The sequence below is a fragment of the Scomber japonicus genome, chromosome 8 (genome assembly GCF_027409825.1).
Source record: "Scomber japonicus isolate fScoJap1 chromosome 8, fScoJap1.pri, whole genome shotgun sequence".
NCBI lineage: Eukaryota > Metazoa > Chordata > Actinopteri > Scombriformes > Scombridae > Scomber > Scomber japonicus.
This window is the reverse complement of record NC_070585.1, coordinates 14,371,907-14,395,417: the sequence shown is the minus strand read 5'-3', so window position 1 is coordinate 14,395,417 and position 23,511 is coordinate 14,371,907. Positions and strand designations below refer to the sequence as shown.

Below are 23,511 nucleotides of genomic sequence, written 5' to 3'. Positions count from 1 at the left end.
ACTGCAATGCAATACACAATATAAGACTGCAGGACTGATAAATAGAAAATATGGTCAGCATAAAGCATTATCGTTTATCAAAAAAGGCGTATTATCATTATAGACAATAGATTGAAGTTAAAAAACAAATTGTCACTTACCAGTTGTACCCAATGGGAAAGAAGTCAAGCTTTCTGATATTATTGTAGTAAACATCAGGAGAGAAAATAATCTGAAAGCTCAATAAGCACCAAAAAATGTAAGGAGTAGAAACTTGTAATTTTCTTATCCCTATCATGAACTGCTGATTCTGCCTATCTATCAAGTAAGTACACTAACTGAACATGGTAGGTTGCAGCAGCTAACTTACACCTTAAGCCTTGTGATCTACTGTATTGCCCTGACTCATATAGACAACATTTCTTTTGCGAGATGTGTGGTGTGAGGGAATTAAATACTGGATACCAAGTAAATAAGTACTTTGATTTTATTCTAACTTGGAAAACGAGACAGTATGGGTGCAGAAACAATGTTAGTGATATCTCTGATGCATTTGAACACATGATGCATATGACACGTCACTGCATGCCATGAGATTATTTTATTTCTCTGTGCCTCAGGACCTGAACTCTGACTTACCTGCTGGTTGGACAAAAAAGATGAAATTACAAAAAGAGCAGACTGTTTTTGTTGTGAGGAGAATCATCTTCAGTTCTGATGACACCAGTGGGTTTATTTTTGCTTTCCTCAGAAGCACCGAGCAGGTATGAATGTTTTTAGCAGTAAAATGGACCAGTGAGAAAACTATTATGACCACTCTTGTAATTAGAAAGATAAGGTTAAGACAGTAACAGTAACATAAGATGCCCTTAATGGTGACAGTTTGGTCAGGAGAAGCTTCTCACTTTTTTTCTTGTATTCCAAACATTTTTTTTTAAAAAGGCAAAAATGTAAACAATGTTGAGAGAAAGAAACAAAAGAACATAACAGCACCAGACACAAATAAACATATCGACAGAAGTTTAAGAGACTGAGTGAATCAGTCCTTGAGCCTTAGCACCAGTACACATCCCTACTGTCAGTACAGCAGTCTGGGGATGAGAAGGCAACGTAGTACCAAAGTGAAAGCAGTGTTGCGTTCAAGTCGGTACCAAAATAACAAACGTTTTTGTCCTTTGAATGTTTATGAAGAGTTTTAGATGAGTAGTTATGAAGGAACAGATGATCACTTGTCATCCTCTTCCACTCTATCCCACTCCTCCAAGTCCTCACCCTCCACTTCTCCATCATCACCATCTTCATCCACATAATCACCCCAAGTGTCATACACATCTGCTCCTTCCTCCTCCTCCTCCTCCTCCTCCTCTTCCTCCTCCTCATCCTCCCCCTCCAGCAGGTCATTTCCATACAGCGGTTCATCCTCCTCTTCTTCCACTATCTCCATCTCTTCCATTTCATCCTCTTCCTCCTCTGCTTCTTCATCGTCATCGTCATCGTCTTCGTCGTCGTCGTCTTCCACCTCTTCTACCTCTAACCCACATACCTCCCCGTCCTCCACCTCACCTTCCTCTCTCTCGTCCTTGGAGGAGGTGGGGGTGGAGAACCCTCTCCCTTCAGTCCTGTCTGTGGCGTAAGACCTGCTGGTGGGGATGAAGCTCGAGGTAGCAGTCTTTGTGTTGATGTAGAGACGAGGAGGAGGCTCCTGCCTGTCCTTCTCAGCTTGACCAACAGAGGAGGTGATGGGAGTAGAAGCCGAATTGGCTCTTCTGGAGACTGGGACCAGAGAGGGAGCGAGAGGCACAGCCCCGGGACCTGTGGAAGGTACGTATTCACGAATTTCCCCTGGCTCAAGTGGGTCGGGCCCGCAGGGGTCATGCTCACTGCAGGACAGCTTGCCATCCAGCTTGGAGATGAAGAGCATGCCTTCACGATGCTCCTTACAGTAAGAGCTGGGGCACATTTCACAGAATGAAGCTGCTTCTTTGCCACAGACGTCACACTGGTGCCATGGACACTCCCATCGCCCTGGAGACAAAATTACTGTCATTACTCAGGAAAGAAAACATTGCTTAGGGCTTATTTTACATTTAAAAAGATGAAAATAGTATAATGTTTGACCCAATAGAGGTTTATGAAAAATTACAAATAACCTAATTCAGCATAACTAGATCTTCGGTCTCATCAAGTACACAGAGGTTTGGTGAAAATCTCTTTAATAATGTTAGATGAGAGCATCCTAAGGAAATCCAAAGGCAGTTTTTCACCTGGCTGTAAATTTGACAGTATGTGTCTCATTAACATCATGTTATCACCACATTTTCATGAACATAATTATTTTGTTAGATAAACCTGGTCCATGTGTAAACATTGACTTCATAACGTAATCTTAAAATGTTTGGCCGCTTTTAGCTAGATTGGTTCATGTAATTATTTACTTAGTGCAATACAACCTCAAGTGTATTTTGTTAAAATCTTCCATTTTAGTAAGTGAATGAATCCCATCTCTTATTTTCGATAGCTCAGCTCAAATAGTTCAGAGATACATGGGAAACAAGGCAGAAAGAATATGAAATGCAACAAAAGGTCTGCAGCCAGAGCTCAACAGCGGACATTGTGGTTATTGTGGTTAACCAGCAGGCTACCGGGGAAACCACATTTTTCAACTTTTACTTTCCACCACAACTGGACCTAAATTACTGTTTGCCTAATATAACCTGTTGGGAACATAATGTGTTTTATATTCTAGCAGACAGAGGTCTCCTTCTTTAGACAACTACTGTCAGTCTCTGCCCTAAATTCTGTTTGCTTGCACATCTCCAACTTCTCTCATTTTAAATTACATAGAGCCTGTTTAATATACTAATATGTAAAGGTCTTCCTGACACCCCTCCTCCTCTACTTGCCTGCAGGCCTCTTAGCCAGGTTGAGACAGTCAGCATGATAGACCTTCGGGCAGCCTGGCTTCTTACAGGACACTATCTGACCCCCATCACCACAACTGAAGCACTCGTCCTCCCTCTCCTTCATCAGTTCTGGCTTGGTTTTCTTCTTCATGGGGACTCTCCTCTTCCCTTCCTTCAGTTTCATTTTCTCAGCTGACGGCTGGTTCTAAAGTCCAGGAAATAGGAAAGTTACAAAGCAAGTATTCAATGAAGCTGTACATTTAAAAAGTGTCCTCAAAAGATCATCTGAGGGGTAAAAATGGGTTCAGCAGTGCTTAAAATGTTTCAAATGTATGCTTTTACCTTTGGCCGCACACCCAGGAAACCACTACAGTTTGGTGCTCCACATTTACAGGCAGTCTTCCCATTGCCAAGACACTCCAGGTTGTAGTTGAAAGTCAGCTCTTCACCTAAAGCACATGTTGGATTAGCTCTATGCTGTGCAATTATATACAATACAAAATAGCAGAATGAGTGGTAGTCTGTCGCTCAAACCTTTTGGGATGTCTTGTAGAGCAAACAGCCCAACCCTGGTATCCCCGTTCACAGTCCACTTCTGAGTCTCACAGTTTGGCTGGCAACAGTGGTTCATGAAGCGAGCCTGGTTCCCTTTGGGTCCAGCATCAATGATCCGGTCCTAGAATAACATACAAACTGGTTAACACTGACCATCTGAAGTGCCAAGTGTGTTGCTACACTGCACTACATAGAAATGACTATTATTATTAATTAACCTTGTCCAGTGTAAGCATGTAGAAGTTACAGATGTCGTTTTCCTGAGCGTGTTTGATCCTGGCTCGACATTCTTCTTCATCGATCACCTCTCCCACATATTCACTCACAAAAGCTCCCTGAAAAGAAACAATAGACATAATGGTAAGACAGAGGAGAGGTGAGAAAGATGTGAGAAAAGTTAAAGTAAAGTCCCATACATATTTGTCATGATTCCTTCCAACCCACCTTCTTGATGTCAGACACAGCACGTAAACCCCAGCCACGTGACAGCGTCCTGAAAATCTCCACAGTTGTGTACTGGCGCTTTGTGAAGGCCTGGTTCTGACATCGTTCCCCTGCCGCGCACACCTGAGGGTGGCACTCATACATCAGCATGTGATTAATGCACTCCGAGTCGACGCCGCACGGGTTCTCGTCAGATGCCTTACAGTTACAGCGTGGGATCTCAGATAGGTCAGCTGTAATGATCTGCACTTTCCCAATTGGCCGGTTCACCTGTGAATCATAAAGGGGGGGGTTATGATTTCTTCTTTATTTTAGCTTCAGTCAGAATATAAAAATACAAGTGAGTATTTGGTAAAACAGAATATACCCTAATGTGCCTGTATGGAGGAGGTTTCTTGTCATTCTTTCTGTCCTCCTGAAGTTGTTTCATTTCCCTTTCTGCTTGGAGCTCTTTGAATCTCTCTGCTGCTTCAGTGAGGGCTATCAACAGACATGAGATTTACTCAAACCATTAAAAACACAAACACAAGCTTCATTACATTTACAATTTAGGAGAGCTAATTTTAAATTCAGTATCATCAACAAACTCAAGTACATACCCTTTTTGTACACCGCGTCTGCACCCTTGCCCATTTTCTCTATGTTGTGAGTATCACCCTCCATGTAAGGGAAAACTCTGGCCTGGTATGTCCACACAAAATCTTTGGAGCCAAAAAATTGCACTGGGAACTCTCCCACCTCATGTTTCATCCTCAAGATGTTATTTGGAACATCTTTGGCCAGACACACTTCTGCAGGCCACCACCTAAAGAGTTAGATCAGAGTTTAGAAGCACAAATAAGGGTGCATCAGCTGTTGTGTATGGGGAAAAACAATTGTTGTGCCCTTACCTGTAACGTCCCCATTTGACCCACAGTATGTCCTTAATACGAGGTTTCTTTCCAGCTTTGCAATCATTGCAGAACCAGCTTCCCTGTGGCATCTCCATATTCAAACATTCCCGATGGAAAGCAGCAGGACAAGCTTCACAGCACAACAAACTGCCCCCTAGAAAAACCACAGCAAAACACACTGAGACAGGCTCTACTTACATTTTTTCAATTCGCTTAGTGTCTAAAATTAATTAAGCAAGTATATTGTTTGTCCTAAAAAATGAAAAAAAGAGTCATCTCAAGGTACCAAATCCCAAAAGTGATGTTGAAATAACATCTTATTTCATCTGATCAGTCAATAAACCTATACATTCTAGTTTACAACCAATCCAAACTTTACACATTCATTTTCACTTTCTGGTAAATATCTTGTATTAACATTTGTAACATATAGACGGTGTGAAAGTAGTGCAACTTAACGGGTAACAAATTAAAGGAATAACTGAGTATATAAATAATATAAATGAGTGGAGAAACATAACAAATGCAGATGCTCCACACAGATGCATCCATTTATATCCATTAACATTCATGTACCACTAATACATTCAATAACCTAAACTTCTTCCCCAGAGTTGTCTGTGCTTTCTCGTCTCACAGGTAATCTAGGCCTTTCTCTCCCCTCTACCCCAACCGGTGGAGGCAGATGGCCGCCCACTCTGAGTCTGGTTCTGCCTGAGGGTTCTTCCTGTTAAAAGGGAGTTTTTTCTTGCTCATGTGGGAATGTTTGGTCTCTTTAAAATTAAAACCTGAAGAGTACAGTTTAGAACCTGCTCTATGTGTAAAGTGCCTGGAGATAACTTTGTCGTGATTTGGCGCTATACAAATAAAGATTGATTGATTGATTGATGCACTGGTACAATTAAGTAATTAACAACTCATAATGCTGTATGGAATGTATAAAAATGCTGAGCAGGCCCAGTTGATTCCAACTTTGTATCAACATGGCAAGAGGAAAAGATCTAAGTGACTTTGAAACAGGATTGATTGTTGGAACACAGATGTCAGGAGCTTCAGTCACAAAGACTGCTCAAATGGCTGCGGTTTCAATAGGAATAATGACTAAAGTGACATCTGCATTCAGATCTATGGGAAAGACATTAGTAAATGGGGTCAGAAATTGTGTCCGACAGCACACATTAGATGACCATAATACTCTGAGATGACTGAGAATGTAAATGCAGGACATGATCAGACTGTGTCAGCAAGAACAGTCCGTAGACAATTACATAGAGAGGGATATTATAGTATAGATTGCAAAGTAGAGTTCAGCGGTGCAACAACCACAGGCAAAGAGTCTACAGAGATGTGGAAAACAGTGATATGGTCACTGAAGGCTCAACCCCTACAGTAAGGGGATCCAGTGGCTGTGGGGGGCATTTTTTCTGGTATGGTTTGGGTCCACTTGTCCCCTTAGAGAGAAGGGTTACTGCAGATCAATACAAAATTAATTAGTGATCCCCTTTATCCTATCATTAAACATTTCTATCCTGATGGGAGTGGTCTCTTCCAGGATGGCAATGCCCCCAATCCATAGGGCACAAGGGGTCGCTGAAGGGTTTGATAAGAATGATAATAATGTGAATCATATGCTATTGGCTTCACAGTCACCAGATCTCAACCTAATTGAGCACTTAAGGGAGGTTTTGCACCAACATGTTAGACAGCGCTCTCCACTAGCAACATCAAAACACTAAATGAGTGAATTGTGATGTTTGTAATTCATAATCCATGTAACTGAAAATTCAATACAAATATTTGAATAAAAAACACTAAATGAGTGCATATCTTTTAGAAGAATGGTGTTCATCCCTCCAGTAGAGTTGAGAGACTGTACAACCAATGCCAAGGTGCACTGAAGCTGTTCTGGTGGAACGTGGTGGCTATTTATGGTCTTAGTTGTATAAGTGATTAGATGGCACCAGTAATAATCATGAATCATGACCAGACTCACCTTCAGAGCAGACGAAGCACCAGCTAACGTTGATGTGTTCATGGTTCTTACAGCCCTTGCGGGGAGTGAAGTGGTTTGGACAGAGGAAACTGTTGTTTGCAAGCACCACGCTGCCTGCTGCCATGCAATTGTCATTGGCATGATATGCCACAGGGCAGCGCACACACCGAGCCAAGCGACCTGCGACAAAATACACAACAACAAAGATCACTTAATCTCTTAAATCCACTAAACACATCTAGAATTTTAATTTAAGTTTTGTAATAACTTCACAACACAGTGCTCTGAGTTCACTGAATGCTTTATGCAGAGCTTCAAAAGCATCCACCTTTTTACACTGATCAAGTTGATTTAGTTCAAGGATTCACGATTATAAAAATGTATTGCACAAAAAAATCATTTAAATTTGCCAAGTTTAACTAATGTCTGGTAAACTGAGTTTAAATCATCTGCTATATTTTTCAAAAATGATATATAGCGCTAAATCCCTCTCTTGTTACTCAAGGTAACACACATTTATATTGCACCATCAAGTTCTGTTTCAAGGACGTTAAAAACTTCTGGCACTGATTTTTATGGCACATGAACAAAGATGCCAGAGAGTTCACTAAGAGCCACTATATTAGCTTTACACAAACACATCACTGCTCCAGACAGTGAGTCTGTTAATCATCTAAACAAATTCTGACAATTATAGTTATGAGACTACAAACTCAAAAATAATGAGTCTAGAAGACAAGGTTAATGACTTTTTAACTAACAAGTACATGACAATAACCAAAATGGCCTGCATAAAGTCAGAACAATGCAATAATGTAATTTTTAAAACTTTGGCAAAAAAAACCTTGATGGGCTCCAGGTTGGAACAATGAGGTGAAGCTCATAGAACACATGATGTGTATCATATCACGGGAACTATATACCCATTGTCAAGTAGATACATGAGGATAAAGCACCATTTTAAGATGTCCCTGGGAATACTACATTGACTTTTCTTTCAGTCACAAGGACAGTGAATCTACACCAATGATACTGGTGGCACAGTTCCCAGATCTTAGCTCGATAAATCGGATTCATCATATTATGTGGTTCAATGGAGCAACGGTGGAGCTTACCTTTAGAGCTGCAGATGTTAAGAGGATTTGTGATGTGGCAGGTGAGACAAACATGCAGAGGGCAGCGGAAGCCTTTGTTATGAGGCTGCGTGGCTGAGAAGGCCAATATACAGTCTGTATGGTAGAACTTCCCACACAATGGTATCATACATCTCTTGATCCCTCCGCTAGACTTCTTGCACACAAAACATGTGTGAGCACCTGAAAGGAATTAAAAATAAAAATTCAGTCAACTTTTCTAATGTTTTTCATCAACTTTGGTAGGTAAGGATCGTGTTTTATTGCTTTCACGACCTTGTCAAACACAAGTTGTACCCACCAGTCTTGCATTCTTTACAGAGGAATTTCCCCTTGGGAGCCACTGATGGGCCGATACACTGTGGGTGATAAGCTCCATAGCAGTGGCCTTCACACACCCGCAGGTCTCCAGTCCTCTCACACACCTTTGCAAACATACACACAAATACACAATTAAGAGACATGCCAAGTGATGGATGTGTCTGTGACTCAACCATACGAAGTGAAATATACTTTGTGGTAGATCATCTCACCTGACAGACGTTCTCCTTTAAGCATGCAGCTCCTATTTTGCCTTTTACATCCTGCGGCAACGAGAGGCTGTCATTCAAACCAACAGACAGCACCTACAGAGATAATGTAATGTTTGTTGTTATTCAAGCACACTGATACTCATTGATGCAAGACTGTTTTCTTTCTCTTTGACGTATGACAACGTTCTGATTTGAATTAGCCGAACACTACAACATGCACACCTCAAGTTTGGGAGTTAGTGTTCCAGTGTGTACGTTTTGCTTCTCCTCAGTGCTGCAGACTTCAACCTCTGCCTCCTGCTTGGGTGTCTTACATCCTTGAGGGCTGGGAGGTCTGGTTGGAGTGAGAGCCCGAGGGAGATCTTTGTCCTCTGAGTGCTGAGGGGCAGCAGTAAGGATAGAGGATGTGCTGGGTACAGGCTTTTCTTTCTTTATGCATCCAACCTGTCCAAAACAAGATGTTATTGTCTTTACATTGCTTTTAGCATCATTTTGTTTCTACTGGGAATTTTCTTTGAGCTTGTGTAATACCTGAGTGTTCTTGACTAACACCTTCAGCTCTGAGGTAACTCCACTGTGTCGAGTTGGCTGCTAGAAGTCAAACAAATAAATTGTGAAAATTCAGAAATACGTTCAAAACATTTCCAAATTATTAACTAGAATATTTATGCATTTGTTTCCCCACACACAGCTCACTGCCTTCTCAGTCATGACATACCTTTTTCTTTGTAGGAGCAACAGACACTTCTTCTATGGTACATTCCAGCACCCTGTGTGACAGCTTCCTTGGCCTCTTTCTTTCTTGATTAATTAACCCCATGCCTAAGGTCAAAATAACTCAATTATGTAATATTTTGTCCAGCAACACACATCTATGTGATATCATACAGCAGGACACTTGATTCTTGAGTAAACATGATACTTGAAACAAAGATTTATTTACCAGATTCAGGAGGTAGATCAGTTTCTTCTGCAGTCTCTATGTTGAGGGAAGGTTGTGTAGTGGCTGGGGATACTGAGGGTGCTGCAGGAGAAAGTTCATCCTGAGATGGGCTACGTTCCAGTACTGATGGAGCCTCAGAGGGCTCTACAGGAGACGAGGCTGAGGTGGGGGTGGAGGTGGAGGTTGAGGTAACAGTCTCCAATGTGCTGCTGAGATCTTGGAGTGCCGTCATCCCTGATGTCTCCTGCATAACGTTTTCACTGGTTACACTAGAAATCTGAGTGGCACACATGCAAACAAAGCACTATTTGAATACATCAACTAGTGTATGTAGTTATGAATATTAGTTACACACTGGGTATGTTATTAAAGACTATAAATTTAAAAGTTTAAATGACATTTTACCATTACTAGAAAAAAAGTAACTATATTTTCATAATCTATCAAAGGAATCACAACTATTTGTGTAGGCATACATACCATGGTGCAATTATTAGAATGTGTAATTATACCATTTATTTCCAAACTAAAGTAATATTTCAAAGCAATTCACATGATGGATTTTATTAAGTCTCTGGAAAATCCTATGAGGTCCACTGAATCTGCTAGATAAGTTTGGAAAAATATCTTCATATAAAAAAGGACTGTGTCATTACATTTTTATACATGTAAACAATTTAGAATGTTCCCAGTGGGACCTTGGAGATACATTTTATAGCCTGCACAATGAACAGTAAAGGTAAAACATTACTGATATACTGGAAACTCCTCTGGATGTTAACCATTTTTTTTAATATTTATTTATTTATATTGACTTTCCATCACTAATTTCTGTGCACTTGTGTTTGTACTGTATGGGGCCAAAATAAAGAACCTCTTACCATTTTGGAAGTCTCTGAGGCGTTTCTCTTTGATTTCTTTTTTGGAGCAAATATTTGTTCATACTCCTCAGTTGACTCCAGCAGCCTTTTAGTAGGTTTGCGGAGTCGTTTGTTCTCTGAATTTCCTGTGTCAACACACATAATATACATCACTTTCTTACTCAAATTACCAGCTCTAGTTCTTGCTCAAACTGAAAAGCAGCATTTTGTGTCTTACCGGCTGAGCTGCTTGTGTCTGAAAAGTCATTCTCTGCCTGTCTGTCAAGTCCCAGATCAAGATCTGGGGACGCTCTCATGGCGTAAGACCCGTTCATATCAGCAGATGCCCCACTAATAACATCAGCCATTCTCTCAGCAGCGCCCTCAGCCATCTGCCAGCGCTTCTTTGGAGCCATAGTGGATTCTGAATTCTTATCGAGGTAGCTGCCCGAGGGATCGGCAGCGACAGGAGGACCAGATCCAGGACCAGCTAAGTCAGCGTGGCCACTGACAAACTCCCTGCCGTAAGCCAAGTCAGCCAGGTCTGAAGACAGGCCAGGTATACTGAGCTTCAGTTTTGCAGGCAGCCTCTGCTTTCTACGCTGCTTGTCTGAGCTGCCAATTTGAGTGTGAACAGGAAAATTTTCACAACGGTAGGTGTCAGCTGTCATGATAGCTTTAGTCCTACTCCTGTTTTTTGTTGCTGTATTTCGGGATGTTGTGGATTTTATTGACTGGCCATTCTCTGTTTTGATCCCTTGACTAAAACCATCTCCTGTAGAAGAAGGGATGACGAGGGGTTCCTCCTTGATCAGGACCGGTGATGGTGGGAGAGTCAGGGGTTTACCTTCTTTTTCTCTGGTATCATGCATATCTTTCAGGAGCATGAGGAAGGTGCTGAATTTATAATTGGAATCGGGACGAAACGCAGTTAACTCCGAGTCACTGTTGTCCTCCTTCACAACAGATTTAAACATTAGTTCCTTGACATCCTGGAAAGCATCCATGGGAGACAGTGATGAGGAGGGGGATGAAGATGATAGATCTGGGACAACGTTCTCTGTCTTGATTTTAACCGGCTGCACACTGGATATACTTTTAGACTTTATCAATGAGCCATTACGAATTTGTTTCCTATCCGGCTTCCTTGCACGCCTCTTTGGAGAGTTGTGATTTGCAGAGGATGATGCATTGGTGGGTGATTCCCAGCTGGGAGACATATTACTTTTAATGGGAGGATCTTTAGTAGCTGTATTATCAAGACAATCATCAGCGTGGGCATTGGTTGAGATTTGGCTTGTGGCCAGTGCATCTTTGAAATCGGTGTCTTCCTCCGCTTTCAAGGCCCTCGTTATAAGACGGCTGCTGGCAGGAAGACTTAGAGAGTGCTTTTTAGCTGAATTGTACAACAATTCATTACAGCTGCCCAAACTCTGTTTAGAATGTGTATCATTAGATGTCCACTTATTTGTTTCAACACCTGAGGAATCATGGAAATCTGTAAGATGCTTCACTTTTTCAGTAAACTTTGTTTTGACTTTAGTTGAAGCCTGCTCCTTTCTGACCGCTCTGTCCATATCCTGTATCGGGGACATGGCTGTGCGTTTAGGACGATGCAGCATTGGAACTGTATCCAGGTCTGCATAAGGTGAGTCCGTTGGCTCTTCTTTCAGTGCACGAGTTGTTGTATGAACCTGGTCCACAGTGTTGATGATGGTAGATGACTCCTTTGATCCACCAACTATATGACCAAATATGTCTGACAAACATTTCTTTTTCTTCTTACAAGCTTTGCTCTTATTGGTCTGAACTGCTGCAGAGTTTTTAATAAGATGTTGCTCATTTTCACTGGGGGCCATATTGGGTGACAGAGGGAGAGGGCTGGCCTCCTGTGGCTTTACAGTAGGGAGTGGGCTGGGTACACGCTCCTCTCCATTGACAGATATTGTAAGCTCGCTCTCAGCATCCCGTCGTCGACTAGGGAGCAAACGCTCTGCTTCTGTCACACTGACTTTCCATGCAGTCAGTAAACTTTTGGGTATCTGCCAAAAACAGAAATAAGATCAGAATCAGGTTTATTGCCTAGGTTTGCACAAACAAGGAATTTGCTCTTGTGTTGTCAAATATACAAACAGTCAAATATACAAAAGTACAAGAAAATATGACTACCACAAAAGATGGGTAACATAAATATTGGAGATAACATTTTATAATTCAAAAATAAAATATAGTGAATATAGTAAGAATAAATTCCAGATGAAAAGAGCTGTTGTCAAAACAATATTGTACAATATATTGACTGGGAATTTGCAAATGTTCAGTGTAAACAATGTTCTATAGTATAAATGGTCAATTCAATGAGCAAGTGTAACAATTCAAATAATATTATTAAGACTGTATAATCATTTTTAAGTCATCTTATCACTTTACCGTATACTTGTAGTCTTTTTCCTTCTGCTTCCCTCTCCGTCTCAGCACAGGAAGGTCTTCAAACTGATGGCCTCCTTCAAAAGGAAGAATGGCATTCCCGGGGACCCAAGCACTCTCTGCAATCTCACCGATAGTTTCCAGGAAATACATCCGACAAGGACGGGGACTAGGGACTGAAACAACAAAAATATATGGTCAGTTTGTTAATGACCTTACACACTCAGTGTAATCCTATCAGTTGGTGTTAAAATGGCAGTTAGAGTTCAAAATGTGGGAAACAAATGTATTATAAACTCAAACCCTGTCACATCAACTACTCTTTATGAATGAAAAATCACCTTTCATCTTAGTGTGGATCCCACGGTCTGAATCAATGGCGATATGGCAGGGCCACCAGGGCCGCCTGTTGAATTTAGCCCAAACCAAGTCACCTTCCAAGTATTTCACTGTAGGGAGAGGCTTTTTCTTTGGGCTGTTGGACTAACCAGGACATTGAAAATAAACAAATGAGTATATGTCATGATTGAACAGACATCCTGGGTAATAACACATTCAAAAATACAATTACATCCCAATACTTTTGCATGCAGTAGTATCCTCTGCTGACTGTATTGTGTTTTGTTGGATTCAACTCGATAGATAGACAGATAGACAGATAGACAGATAGATAGATAGATAGATAGATAGATAGATATAACATTATATTTTCATGCACTCCTACTGATCTGATTTTCTCCAAGGAAACACATAAACTAGATAAACCTTGACAGCATCATGTTGCCCTGGTATTACTGAGGTTATAGAGCAAGTATCCCTGGTGTTGCAGACTCACATTAGAATTGGTGCCAGCTGGTGAAATAAGTCCAGGATCAACAAGAGAAGTAAGTTCACCATCACTGTCTGACTCCTCATCCATGCTCCATCCATCTTTCATAGTGAATTCTGGCAGTGCGCTGGGGCTTAGTGTAGGGTTGAGTTCAGATATAGTTTTAGACATCAGATTAAAGACAGTTCGTTTGTCCACCACTGAGCTGCATGTGGTCTTACAGTCAGTAGTACTTCGCCCCCTCCTCAACTTTGGCGAATGGTGAAAAGGCATCAGGTCCTCATCACTATCTTGCTCCCCCTCCTCGTCCTCCTCCTTAATGTCACCGCTGTCCAACAGTGTTGACTCAAAATGCAAGTAACCATTGGGGATGGGAGAACAGCGCTCAAGGCTGTCAGGACTGTGAGGGGAGAAGCCATTTCTGTTAACGTCCTGCAGAGTCTCAAAAGGCCCCATGTCATCATTGCCTGGAGAAGGAGGCAGTTGTACAGAGGGAGCCTCAAACTCATCATCGTCACTGATTGGACTTGCACAGTGCAAGTGGTTCGTAGGATGGAGGTCCCTCTCTTGGTCAGGCCTGTTGACCACAGTGTTGCGGTCCTGCAGCCTCTTGAGTGGGCTGTAGCAGTGAGATCGGTCTGGTTGATTGTAACCATGTACAGCTGAATGTTTGAGACTGGAGGATGGCAGTTGCACTGATGGCTGGTCTGACCCTCGCTTCACAATGCCACATTGGTTTCCAAAGGAAGTGCTCATAAGGCCATTGCGGGGCCTCAGCTCTGGCTGGCCTGAGCCAAACACTGAGCTTACCCTAACAGCCGGTCTGTATGACTGACTCATGTTGTCATGGCTCTATCCTGTCAAACAAAAAAAAGAGGTAGATTAGACCAGTTAAATGTGCAGTTCAAGTTTCTCACTAACCATAATCTGTAGGTGTTATAAAGGTTTGTACACTGTATAAAACAATCAGACATGCTGGCAGGCAAATAAAAACATTGTGGAAATAGAGTCAAAGCCAAATCCTGTCCGACACAAGCCTATAAAGGGTACCAGCCATGGAGAGTGCACACACAGATACACACTCACACTAATAAGCCGACATTGCATGGCCTCCATACTAGAGGCCGGTCGGACGACACAAGGTAAAACATAAGACACAATCGCTGGCCCGCTCCGTCCCCACATTTCATTCACAAACTATCAGAAAATAGTACCGCTTTGTCTGATGACTGTGGGTCATGGCGATCGCTGACTAGTACAGTCAATGGAGGAGCGCTCAGGCAGTAGTAGAGGTGGTGACACTGAGCCATCACAGAAACACATTGAGTGGCTCACACAAACAAGCTACAGCCACACACCGACATAGGAAGCTACTATTAACTCACAAAAAAGGTCTGATCGGGACTAAGTTCACAACACTATCAACACGTGGGAAAACGCGAAAAAACTCACCATTTGGAGGTCGGTCACCGTGAAACCAACAGCGGATGTTTGATAATGTGGCACAAAGCGAGTGTTTTTCTCGGTTTGTGAAAGCGGATCTGCACAATCCCAGCTGCAGCAGCACTAATAGTAGGCCAAGGCACAGCTCTCATTCTCTGCACTTCATCGCCTCATCAGCGGCGGCCCTCTAAAAAACTGTCACCTTAGATACAAAATAACAAGTAAATCTCCATTCCGCTGCAACATCACACAGCGGCGAAACTCAGTGTGCCATTACCGGTCCCCGAGCAGCCACAGCAGCTTACATGTTTTTTTTTTTTTTTTTTTTTTTGCCTGCTGTCGAAGTGCCCCTGGTTATGTTAAAACAAGCCCAGACTGACTGTAGTGAGCAGCAACCAATCGGTACTGCTACCCAACCCCCCGTCTGCAGAGGGCCGTGACACTCACTCACCCTCCACACACACACACATACACACACGCAACACTACAAGCACGCACGTACACACACACGCACGCGTATGCACATCCAGGTGAAGTTTGTGATTATACTGGTATTATAATAAACGATATATGGTATAATAATCAAGAATGAATGAATGACCTGGTGTTATGAGATTTGCTCTATTTCTGCGCATCTGCCCCATTGTTTGTGAGTGAGACGCTGCTGCCTGGTCTGGGCCTGTGCGTGCATCGGCAGAAAAATCGAGAAAACAAAAATGATTGCAGTGCGCAAACAGGCACACGGCCTCTCCGGTCAAACCAAAGTCTGTGCGCCATGTTGCCTCTCAACAGAGTTCTCTGACATGAGGAAACAGGCCGCTAGGCGCCGAGAAAAAGATAAAGAAGGAGTCACGGGCTTTAAACCTTCATAAGAGTCGGGTTTCGCTCGGATAAAACCGCCAGTGGTCGTCTTCCAACTTGCCCTCACATGACACTAATAAGGATTGAGTGCGTAAATCAAATTGATCCACATCCATATACGCGCAAACTTACAGAGAGCACAATAGGCTCGCTGCAGTGGGCCAGCCCTTGAAGATCAAACAAAGACCATGCAGTCACACGCCGACTTGACAGTAGGGGAACTTACCTCTCTGCACAGATATTTTTGAATACCGTCAGGGTTGCGGTTTAAGTCATCTACATTTATTTTCGCAACCCTTTTTTGGTGAGTGATCCGGTAGAAACACCACATTGATATGCAAGTAACTTATTCACCCACCCCAATGGATCAACAACCTTTCGTTTACATTCAAGTTTGACCCCTTTGTTATTTATAACCGATTATGGTCTTATGTCGTGTATAAAAAGTGATCAAATGAATATAAGTGCGTCGTAATTTAATTTAACTGAGGGTAAATGGAGGTATTATTACAAGGTATTATTACAGACTTTTAGTCTGAGGACACGGGCCCTCTTGTGTCCACAGGGAGAATTGCATGCGTTAAATATGAGGACGTTATGTGTAAAAGACAAATTATTTTTATTTTGGTTTTACATACGGCACATAGCGTCTATTACAGTCAACAAAGCATTTTTCTGTCTTCTCGTCTTCTAATGAACAGCACAACATACAAGTGAGTTTGAGGACAAAAAGAGGCTGTTACAATACATGATCAAAACTGCATTCACAAAGTGCAGAAATAACAAATACTGTGTTCAAAAGGAGATTGTGCATTGAGTTTACCAGTTCAAGCGGATCAAAAGTGTAACACAGTGCTCCCATTTAAGGTTTTAAGGTATGATGCAGGATAATAGTTTTTTTAAAAATGAAACACATAGCACTGGACGACACAGAAAAAGACAACTACACATTCACATATGCTCAGGAATAGCTGATGTGACAGGCTATTTATACTAAAATGCAACTTTTATAAATGTAGAAAATATCACAAGAACCTGGTCATAGAAATGTTAAAGCAGGGTTAGAGAACGTGTCACATCTCAGAAACAAACGACTGAGGGGAAAAAAGATCCACTCCTCTGTGAGGTTTGAACCACAAACTGATCAATACGCTTGGCTGATTGGTGTGGTTAATTCATATGCATGCATCTCTGCGAAACAGGATTAACGTACTTCTACATAGGAGTCATTTCCATCATTTATTATGGGAGAATGTCAAACACTGTACAGTATAACTTGGAGCCATTTCTAAATAACAAGTAGTTCTTTCTTCCCACGTTTGAGAGAAATCTTTTACTCAGCATCCTCTTGTTCATGCACTCAAATGTTTTTCAAGCACTGCGGAAAAAAGCTGCAAAGCTATTCGCCGGTTTCATCTGCTTTTCCATCGGGCTCACAGAGGTCTGTTTTCTCCATCATGGTGTAGGGAAAAGGTGGAACATCACAGCTAGTGAAGTCCAGTTTCTTGGAACCGCTGCAGTTACTAAAGTCTAGTTTCTTGTGGCCGTCACAACCAAAATCCAGCTTCTTGAGCCGAGCTAGACTCTTGATGCTGCCGGGGGGCCTGCCGGGGCTGACCTTGTACCCGGCTGCTTTGGTGGTACCAAGGGGCCTCCCTGGACTGGTTTTAAAACCAGCTGCTCTTGTGGTCCCAAGTGGACGTCCAGTACTTGTACGATAACCAGCTGACTTTGTGGTCCCTGATGGCCTCCCTCTCCTCCCAGACTTCACGATGCCTTTCTTTTTCTTAGATCCATCCGCCCCTGGAGCCTCACCGCCCCTGATTTTAACTGTCTGAGGCTGAAAGTCATTCTGGGTCTCTTGCATTTGACATGTCATGACTTTGTGCATGCTCTGTGGCAAAGGGCCCAGGCCGGCGAGGGAAAGCTGCAAAGCAGGGTTTGTAGGTGTGGGGTAGAATTTGTTGGATTGTGTGCTGCACAGATCAAAGTGGCTGGCTGGATGACAGTCCTCTGCCAGTCCACTCATACAGTAGTCACTGCTGCTGCTGGTCACTTGATGCATCATTTTCTGTTGGGTTGCAGAGAAATTAAAAACATGAGGTGGAGAAACTGAAAATTACACACACAAACAAGCACAAAACCCCTGAGGAACAATGTATGCTTTCTTTTTGTGGAACAGGCCTTTTAACGTTGCAACACTCAAGTTAACCTGGCTTTGTCTTGGCATCGTAGTGCAGTTAGTCTCCAAATAAACACTGCTTACACAAAAAATACATTTTACTATTTGCTGCGAATATGCCCGACCATTTTAAGAAGGTAAAATGCATAGTTCGTACCTCATTTGTTGGTGGATGTTGGACTGGAAAGGGTTAATTTCGTATCGCATACATTTTTCTTCTCTGACAGCTGCAACATCTTCGTGATGGCGCCGCTCAAACTACGCCCTGGTGTCCATGTCCACTGACTTGAAGCGGGACTGCAATTTCTGATGGCAATTTTATAATCATTTAATCCTTTAGACAGAGGTTAAGATGAGAGAGGCAGCCATTTTCGCCTGGAAAAAAATTGAGTACAACAGGATGCACTGATCGCGCATGCGCACGAGGGCTTCCTGCCAACGTAGGACCCATCACCGCTGATCCACTGTGGTGCTGACAAATGCAGAGCATATTACACAAAGAAGCAGCTTCCTGACACTGTAGACCTCTAATTACAATGTAAGCAACATCATAATATATTACTGCAGCTAAACAAATTACATCATTTATTAGAGCCTTGCTCCAATAATACCATGGTTCATTGTCAAAATCACCACAATGCAGCATTTTCCATTTTTTATTTGTAGAGTTTTTATTAACATCCATAGGAACTTAAGCACAGACACTGGATTTATGGAGCAATAGCAGTGTTAGAATTGGTGACAATATACATTTATCAGAATTTCCCCCAATGGTCATCTTCAATCTTTTGCAAGATTAAGTCCACAGGACTTAGGTTTCCCTGATGAGCTTGGTCAGCTTCTGAATCTTTGTTTTTGTGGACATGTCCACATACTTGTCACCGATACTGACGATCATGCCACCCAGGATTGCAGGATCAGACTGTTGAAGAGGATAAAATAGTTGAAATTAAATCACTCTCAGTTACACTGAAAATGAAGTCTCAACTGCAAAAAAAAAAAAAAAAAGTTATGACTTCAGTAATGATTCTGTGATCAAGCATTAAAAGTGTACCTTTGTTTCCAGCTTGATGGTTTCCCCCTTCTGAAGAAAGCCCTTCAGAGCAACTTTCAGTTCAGAAAGACTAGCCTCATCCAAAGCCTGAAATGGATAAATATTCATTTGGTAATTTACAGGACATCTATAGTAAAAATAATGTATAGTAGTATTTATGAAGCAAAATAAGTAATAGGGGATTTAAAAAGGATGTGCAAGATCATTCACATTATACATGTCCACCCACTTCATACCTGAGCAGTGGTGACAGAGCAGATGACCTCTCCACGGTGTGCGCTCATCATCTTGCCAAAAGCAGTGATGACATCACCAGTAATAGTCAGACGACCATTGTCAGACAAAACATCTGCAGAACAAAAAGCATGATACATTTTAGCAACATTCACCACTATTTCTTTTGCTCAGTGAAGATGGCTTTGACTCAAGAAAATATTATTCAATGCACAGCAGTCATATTATATTACATCTGTTAAAAATAAATAGATATTTTAAAAAGGCCCTGGTGTCTGGCTGTATAATTAAGTGTTCACTTTGAGTCTACATTAGATACAAAAACGCTCCAAAACATATTTACACCAGATACAAGGCCAATGTAGCACTTCAAAGCTGATTGAACCACAGTTTACATGGTAATGCTGGATGGAGAAATGCATTGTGGGACTCAACAAATCATTTTAATCCACATAATTTGTGGATTAAAGCCTTTTTAAAACAGATTTCTTTAATATTTGTGCAGAAAACTGTAAACCATCCATCCTGGGATTCGAAGTGTCTACAGGATGAATAAAATGCTAACCAGCCAAGTAATGCTCAGGTCTGACCATTTTTAGCCTCCATGACCTTCATAAAAGTCACAGGAAACCAAGGACACCACGAGCTGCAGCCTATTTCAATATAAAAAAGGTGTGAGTTAAATTACCGATCCAGTTATCTTTTTAAAAAAGATAAAGTATAAATGTGTTTTGTGAATTAAACTTGACATGAAATAGAAAAGGGATGTGTGTATTCCATTTAACATGTTTGTATAAGATTTCAATTTGGCACAGATCATAAAACTAGACCTACTAGAGATGGCACCAAGTCTGTTGTATTTCTGTTAAAAATACATTTTCAGACATTATATTAAAAAGGCAATATTATGAAAAACTTGCTTGAGCATGTATATTTGGGTGTTTGATTTTCTGTGAAATAAGACGACCCGGTCAGTTAGGTGTGGGCTGGTATCAGTTGGTGAACTTTTTAATTTTTACTAACCACTTTCAATGCTAAGCAAGTAGCCTACTGATGAAAAACATCAGTGGGTCACTTTAAAATCCAGTAACCTCTGTTTACCTAAGAATGAAGGCTCAGACTTATTTTGTTCATTCACAGAACCTACGTCGGGCTACTTATGTATGACCTCTGGCAAATGCTCAGCCAGAGGATCAAAGTATTGAAGCAAAAAAGGTAGCCTATGTCAGTGATGACTCACTGATGAGGTTGACGGTGATGGGGGAGACTTTAGCCTTTGCAAGAGCATCATGGAAGGTCTTCTGCTTGATGCTGCGCTTCACATGGGGATTCATTACAATACTGGAAATCTTGGGGTCCTTGATGAAGGACTGGGGAAAAAGATGGAATAAGAAATCAGGCAATTTAGTTTGTGTATTACAGGAAACACTACATTTGGCTAAAACTGCCTGGATTTGCAAACATTTTAAACCATGACCTCTCACTATACCATGCAACACACGTGTAGCAACATCGTCTTGAGATAAAATGTTGAGGTAAATAACTACTTCATCAGGCAATGCCCTGATGTGCTGCAGTCTATAAAAGCTGTGTCCCAATTGAAAGCTAAGCGATAAACCTTCCTGTGTTCTCAGGTCTATGAACACAGTTTGCACAAGAGTGTGTTTGTTTGTGTGTGTGTGTGTGTGTGTGTGTGTGGTCAAGAACAAAAAAAAGCCAACACATCTTACCAATTCTTAAACCCTTAGATAAACACTAAGCATGGGGAAGCAGCTTTAAGTTACCATGCTGCCCATGACTAGAATCAGCTTCCTGAAAATATAAGACAGGCCCCCATGTAGATTCATTTAAAACCAAATTAAAAAACTAAATGTATTATATGTTTACATTACCATACATGTGTTAACATGCATCTAACAATTTTAGTATTCAATTTTACATGTTTAATTGGTTTTAATAGTTATTAACTTCACCTTGATGTTTTTATTTAATAATGTAACTGTGCATCTACAATGCTCTTTTTTATTTTCTGTAAAGCACTTTGAATTGCTGTGGTACAAAATGTGCTCTGTAACTAAAGTTGTCTTGCCTTCAACCTATGACAAGGTATGCTCTATATGACCTTGCTCTAGCATGTCTGTAGGTACTGTGTGTATGCACAAATATATATTGTTTGTTTTTTATAATCTTTTAATGTCCTTCTTTCTTTTACCACAGCATAACTTGATGCATTTATGTCTTTTTAAAAATAAATAAAAAAGAAGCACATTGAGCTTTCTTGTCATGAAATGTGCTCTATAAGAAATTATTGCCATGCCTCTATACCACTATGCCGCAAGTCTGTACTTGCAGTAATGTAATGTTTGTTTTTGGATGTTTTATTTTTCCACTTACAGACACTTTTCCCAGTTCCTGCTCCACTTGGTCCAGTTTGTTCTGCTTAGCGGCAGCAGAGAAAAGAGCAGTGGCATAGCGGCCCTCCACTCCATAAACCTGGATGGGAGGCTAGAAGGAAAGACAGATCAATCAAACCACCGATAAGCAGTTAAAAGCTAATTAAATAATGAACTGCAGCGGAGCCGTGATATTCCGTGCAACGGTACTTACCCTAACCAGCTTTGCCACAGGTCTGATCACAGACGTGCTGAACTGGCGGGCCTGTGGACAAGCAGAAAAAGCATTATTTCAACAGTGAGAAACTTGAACTTTCGCGTTGCACCGTTGACGTTAAAGACAGCTAGCTTGCAGGCTAACGTGTTAGCAGTCATTCAAGTGCAATACCTTGTCTACGTTTTCTGGACATTTAGCGTTACCTCCTGGTCTCCAGCAAAAATAAAACACTTTATATATGTTCATACGGTAATAAAAAATCAAGTCAGAGCTAATTAAAAGGATTAAAATCACAAAAATCATTGAATGTCTTACCTGCTGTCCTAGCATGTGTGCTGCCATTTTCTCCTACAGCTGTCCAGAGTGGAACAAACGACTGCGCATGTGCAGCTGACAGGAAGCCGTCTAACTGTGGGTTATGTAGTTTTTTTTCCCAACGTAGGACAAAAAGGTCCTGTAAACTGCCGCAAATGTTTAAAAACACTTACAAAATTAGAAAGCTACATATACAGTGTTATTTTTAAATAATAATTGTATTTATCATTCGTGACCCACCACATCCTGGCCACCACCACTTTCAACTACTTCCCTTTAACAGGCGATACAGGACAGTTCAGTCACACACACACACACACACACACACACACACACACACACTACAAGACAGAAAAACAGCTTCTCAAGCTGTTAAACTGATGAACACGGCTTGATCCCCTCATCACACTCACCCCCACACACACACTCACTGGAGTGTAGCCTATTGTTACAACAAGCATTACTGTTTGCACCTTTTGATATTGCATATTGCACTTTATTGCTCTTATAGATTTATGTCTTAAGTTGTTTTTAATTGTCTTAAATGTTCTTATGGCTCAGGGAGTGCCATCTAAATTTCGTTATATTGTTGTCTTACCATCAATATAATGACAATAAAGCTAGCTTAGTAAGCAATGAATGAGCAACATTTCTTAATAGCTCAATTATGATGGGCTGATCCACTTTGCTTTTCTTTTTTTTTTACCACTTTACACAATGACCCGACCTCACTTGACAAAATGTTCAAGATACCTGGTAATAAATATGTTTGTCCTAACAAGATGAAACCTCAATTTAAAAAAAACATAAAGAATACATCTAAGGTTAACTGGACAAAACATTCATTTTCACCATGGGAAACTCATTGCACTGTAGATCAATGAAATGTAAAAATATATATAGCGCAAATTATAACTTTATACAACACAGACACACTTCTGGACGACACATTAAACAATCACAATCTCATCCAATCTTATCCAACCCAATCCATCAGTGTTTCAATTTGAATAACTCCACTGATACAGTTTTGTAAATGCTTTCTTTCTTTTCTCATGATTTTTATTATTATTATTTTTATTATCTGTGGAAAAAGCCTATTTCACATTTTTATGATTATTTTGGATACTATGTAGTTAATAATAGTCAAATGTCAAAAGTAAGAAAGGTTTTTCTAGCTGCAAAGTTTTTAAAATGTGTTTACTTTTTTTTTTTTGGTGCCTTTGGACCAGAAGTTCACAATAAGCATAGAGGCACATACATTAAATATTATCACCTTTTGAAAACGTTAAGTAGAATGTGCTGCCAAAAAAAAATCAT

General features: G+C 41.0%; 3 protein-coding genes across 7 annotated transcripts; all 3 read right to left on the bottom strand.

The window, feature by feature from the left end:
* Positions 1-471: 471 nt before the first annotated feature.
* On the bottom strand, positions 472-16,134 carry nsd1a (nuclear receptor binding SET domain protein 1a). 5 transcript variants are annotated; one of them, XM_053323985.1, is made up of 23 exons: positions 16,023-16,134; positions 13,499-14,349; positions 13,005-13,146; positions 12,667-12,839; positions 10,475-12,278; positions 10,258-10,382; positions 9,377-9,653; positions 9,152-9,255; positions 8,965-9,024; positions 8,656-8,877; positions 8,434-8,526; positions 8,202-8,325; positions 7,883-8,083; positions 6,768-6,947; positions 4,772-4,928; positions 4,481-4,686; positions 4,249-4,361; positions 3,882-4,151; positions 3,656-3,772; positions 3,417-3,558; positions 3,225-3,331; positions 2,883-3,087; positions 472-2,004 (listed from the first exon to the last, which is right to left on the bottom strand). In XM_053323985.1, the coding sequence occupies exons 2-23, from the start codon at positions 14,330-14,332 to the stop codon at positions 1,205-1,207; spliced, it is 6,456 nt and encodes a 2,151-aa protein (XP_053179960.1). In that variant the 5' UTR covers positions 14,333-14,349; positions 16,023-16,134; the 3' UTR covers positions 472-1,204. The 5 variants fall into 5 exon arrangements, with proteins under 5 accessions (XP_053179960.1, XP_053179961.1, XP_053179959.1 ...); XM_053323986.1 differs by lacking the exon at positions 16,023-16,134 and adding an exon at positions 15,929-15,977; XM_053323984.1 differs by lacking the exon at positions 16,023-16,134 and adding an exon at positions 14,945-15,550.
* A 295-nt stretch (positions 16,135-16,429) lies between these two features.
* si:ch1073-44g3.1 (uncharacterized protein LOC797133 homolog) lies at positions 16,430-18,486 on the bottom strand. The gene is made up of 2 exons (XM_053323943.1): positions 18,136-18,486; positions 16,430-17,867 (listed from the first exon to the last, which is right to left on the bottom strand). The coding sequence occupies exon 2, from the start codon at positions 17,862-17,864 to the stop codon at positions 17,196-17,198; it is 669 nt and encodes a 222-aa protein (XP_053179918.1). The 5' UTR covers positions 17,865-17,867; positions 18,136-18,486; the 3' UTR covers positions 16,430-17,195.
* Positions 18,487-18,618: 132 nt separating this feature from the next.
* atp5po (ATP synthase peripheral stalk subunit OSCP) lies at positions 18,619-22,313 on the bottom strand. Its single transcript, XM_053323739.1, has 7 exons — positions 22,192-22,313; positions 21,874-21,924; positions 21,661-21,771; positions 20,507-20,636; positions 19,269-19,381; positions 19,033-19,119; positions 18,619-18,900 (listed from the first exon to the last, which is right to left on the bottom strand). Exons 1-7 carry the CDS (start codon positions 22,216-22,218, stop codon positions 18,790-18,792), a joined length of 630 nt encoding a protein of 209 aa, XP_053179714.1. The 5' UTR covers positions 22,219-22,313; the 3' UTR covers positions 18,619-18,789.
* Between the last annotated feature and the right edge of the window lie 1,198 nt (positions 22,314-23,511).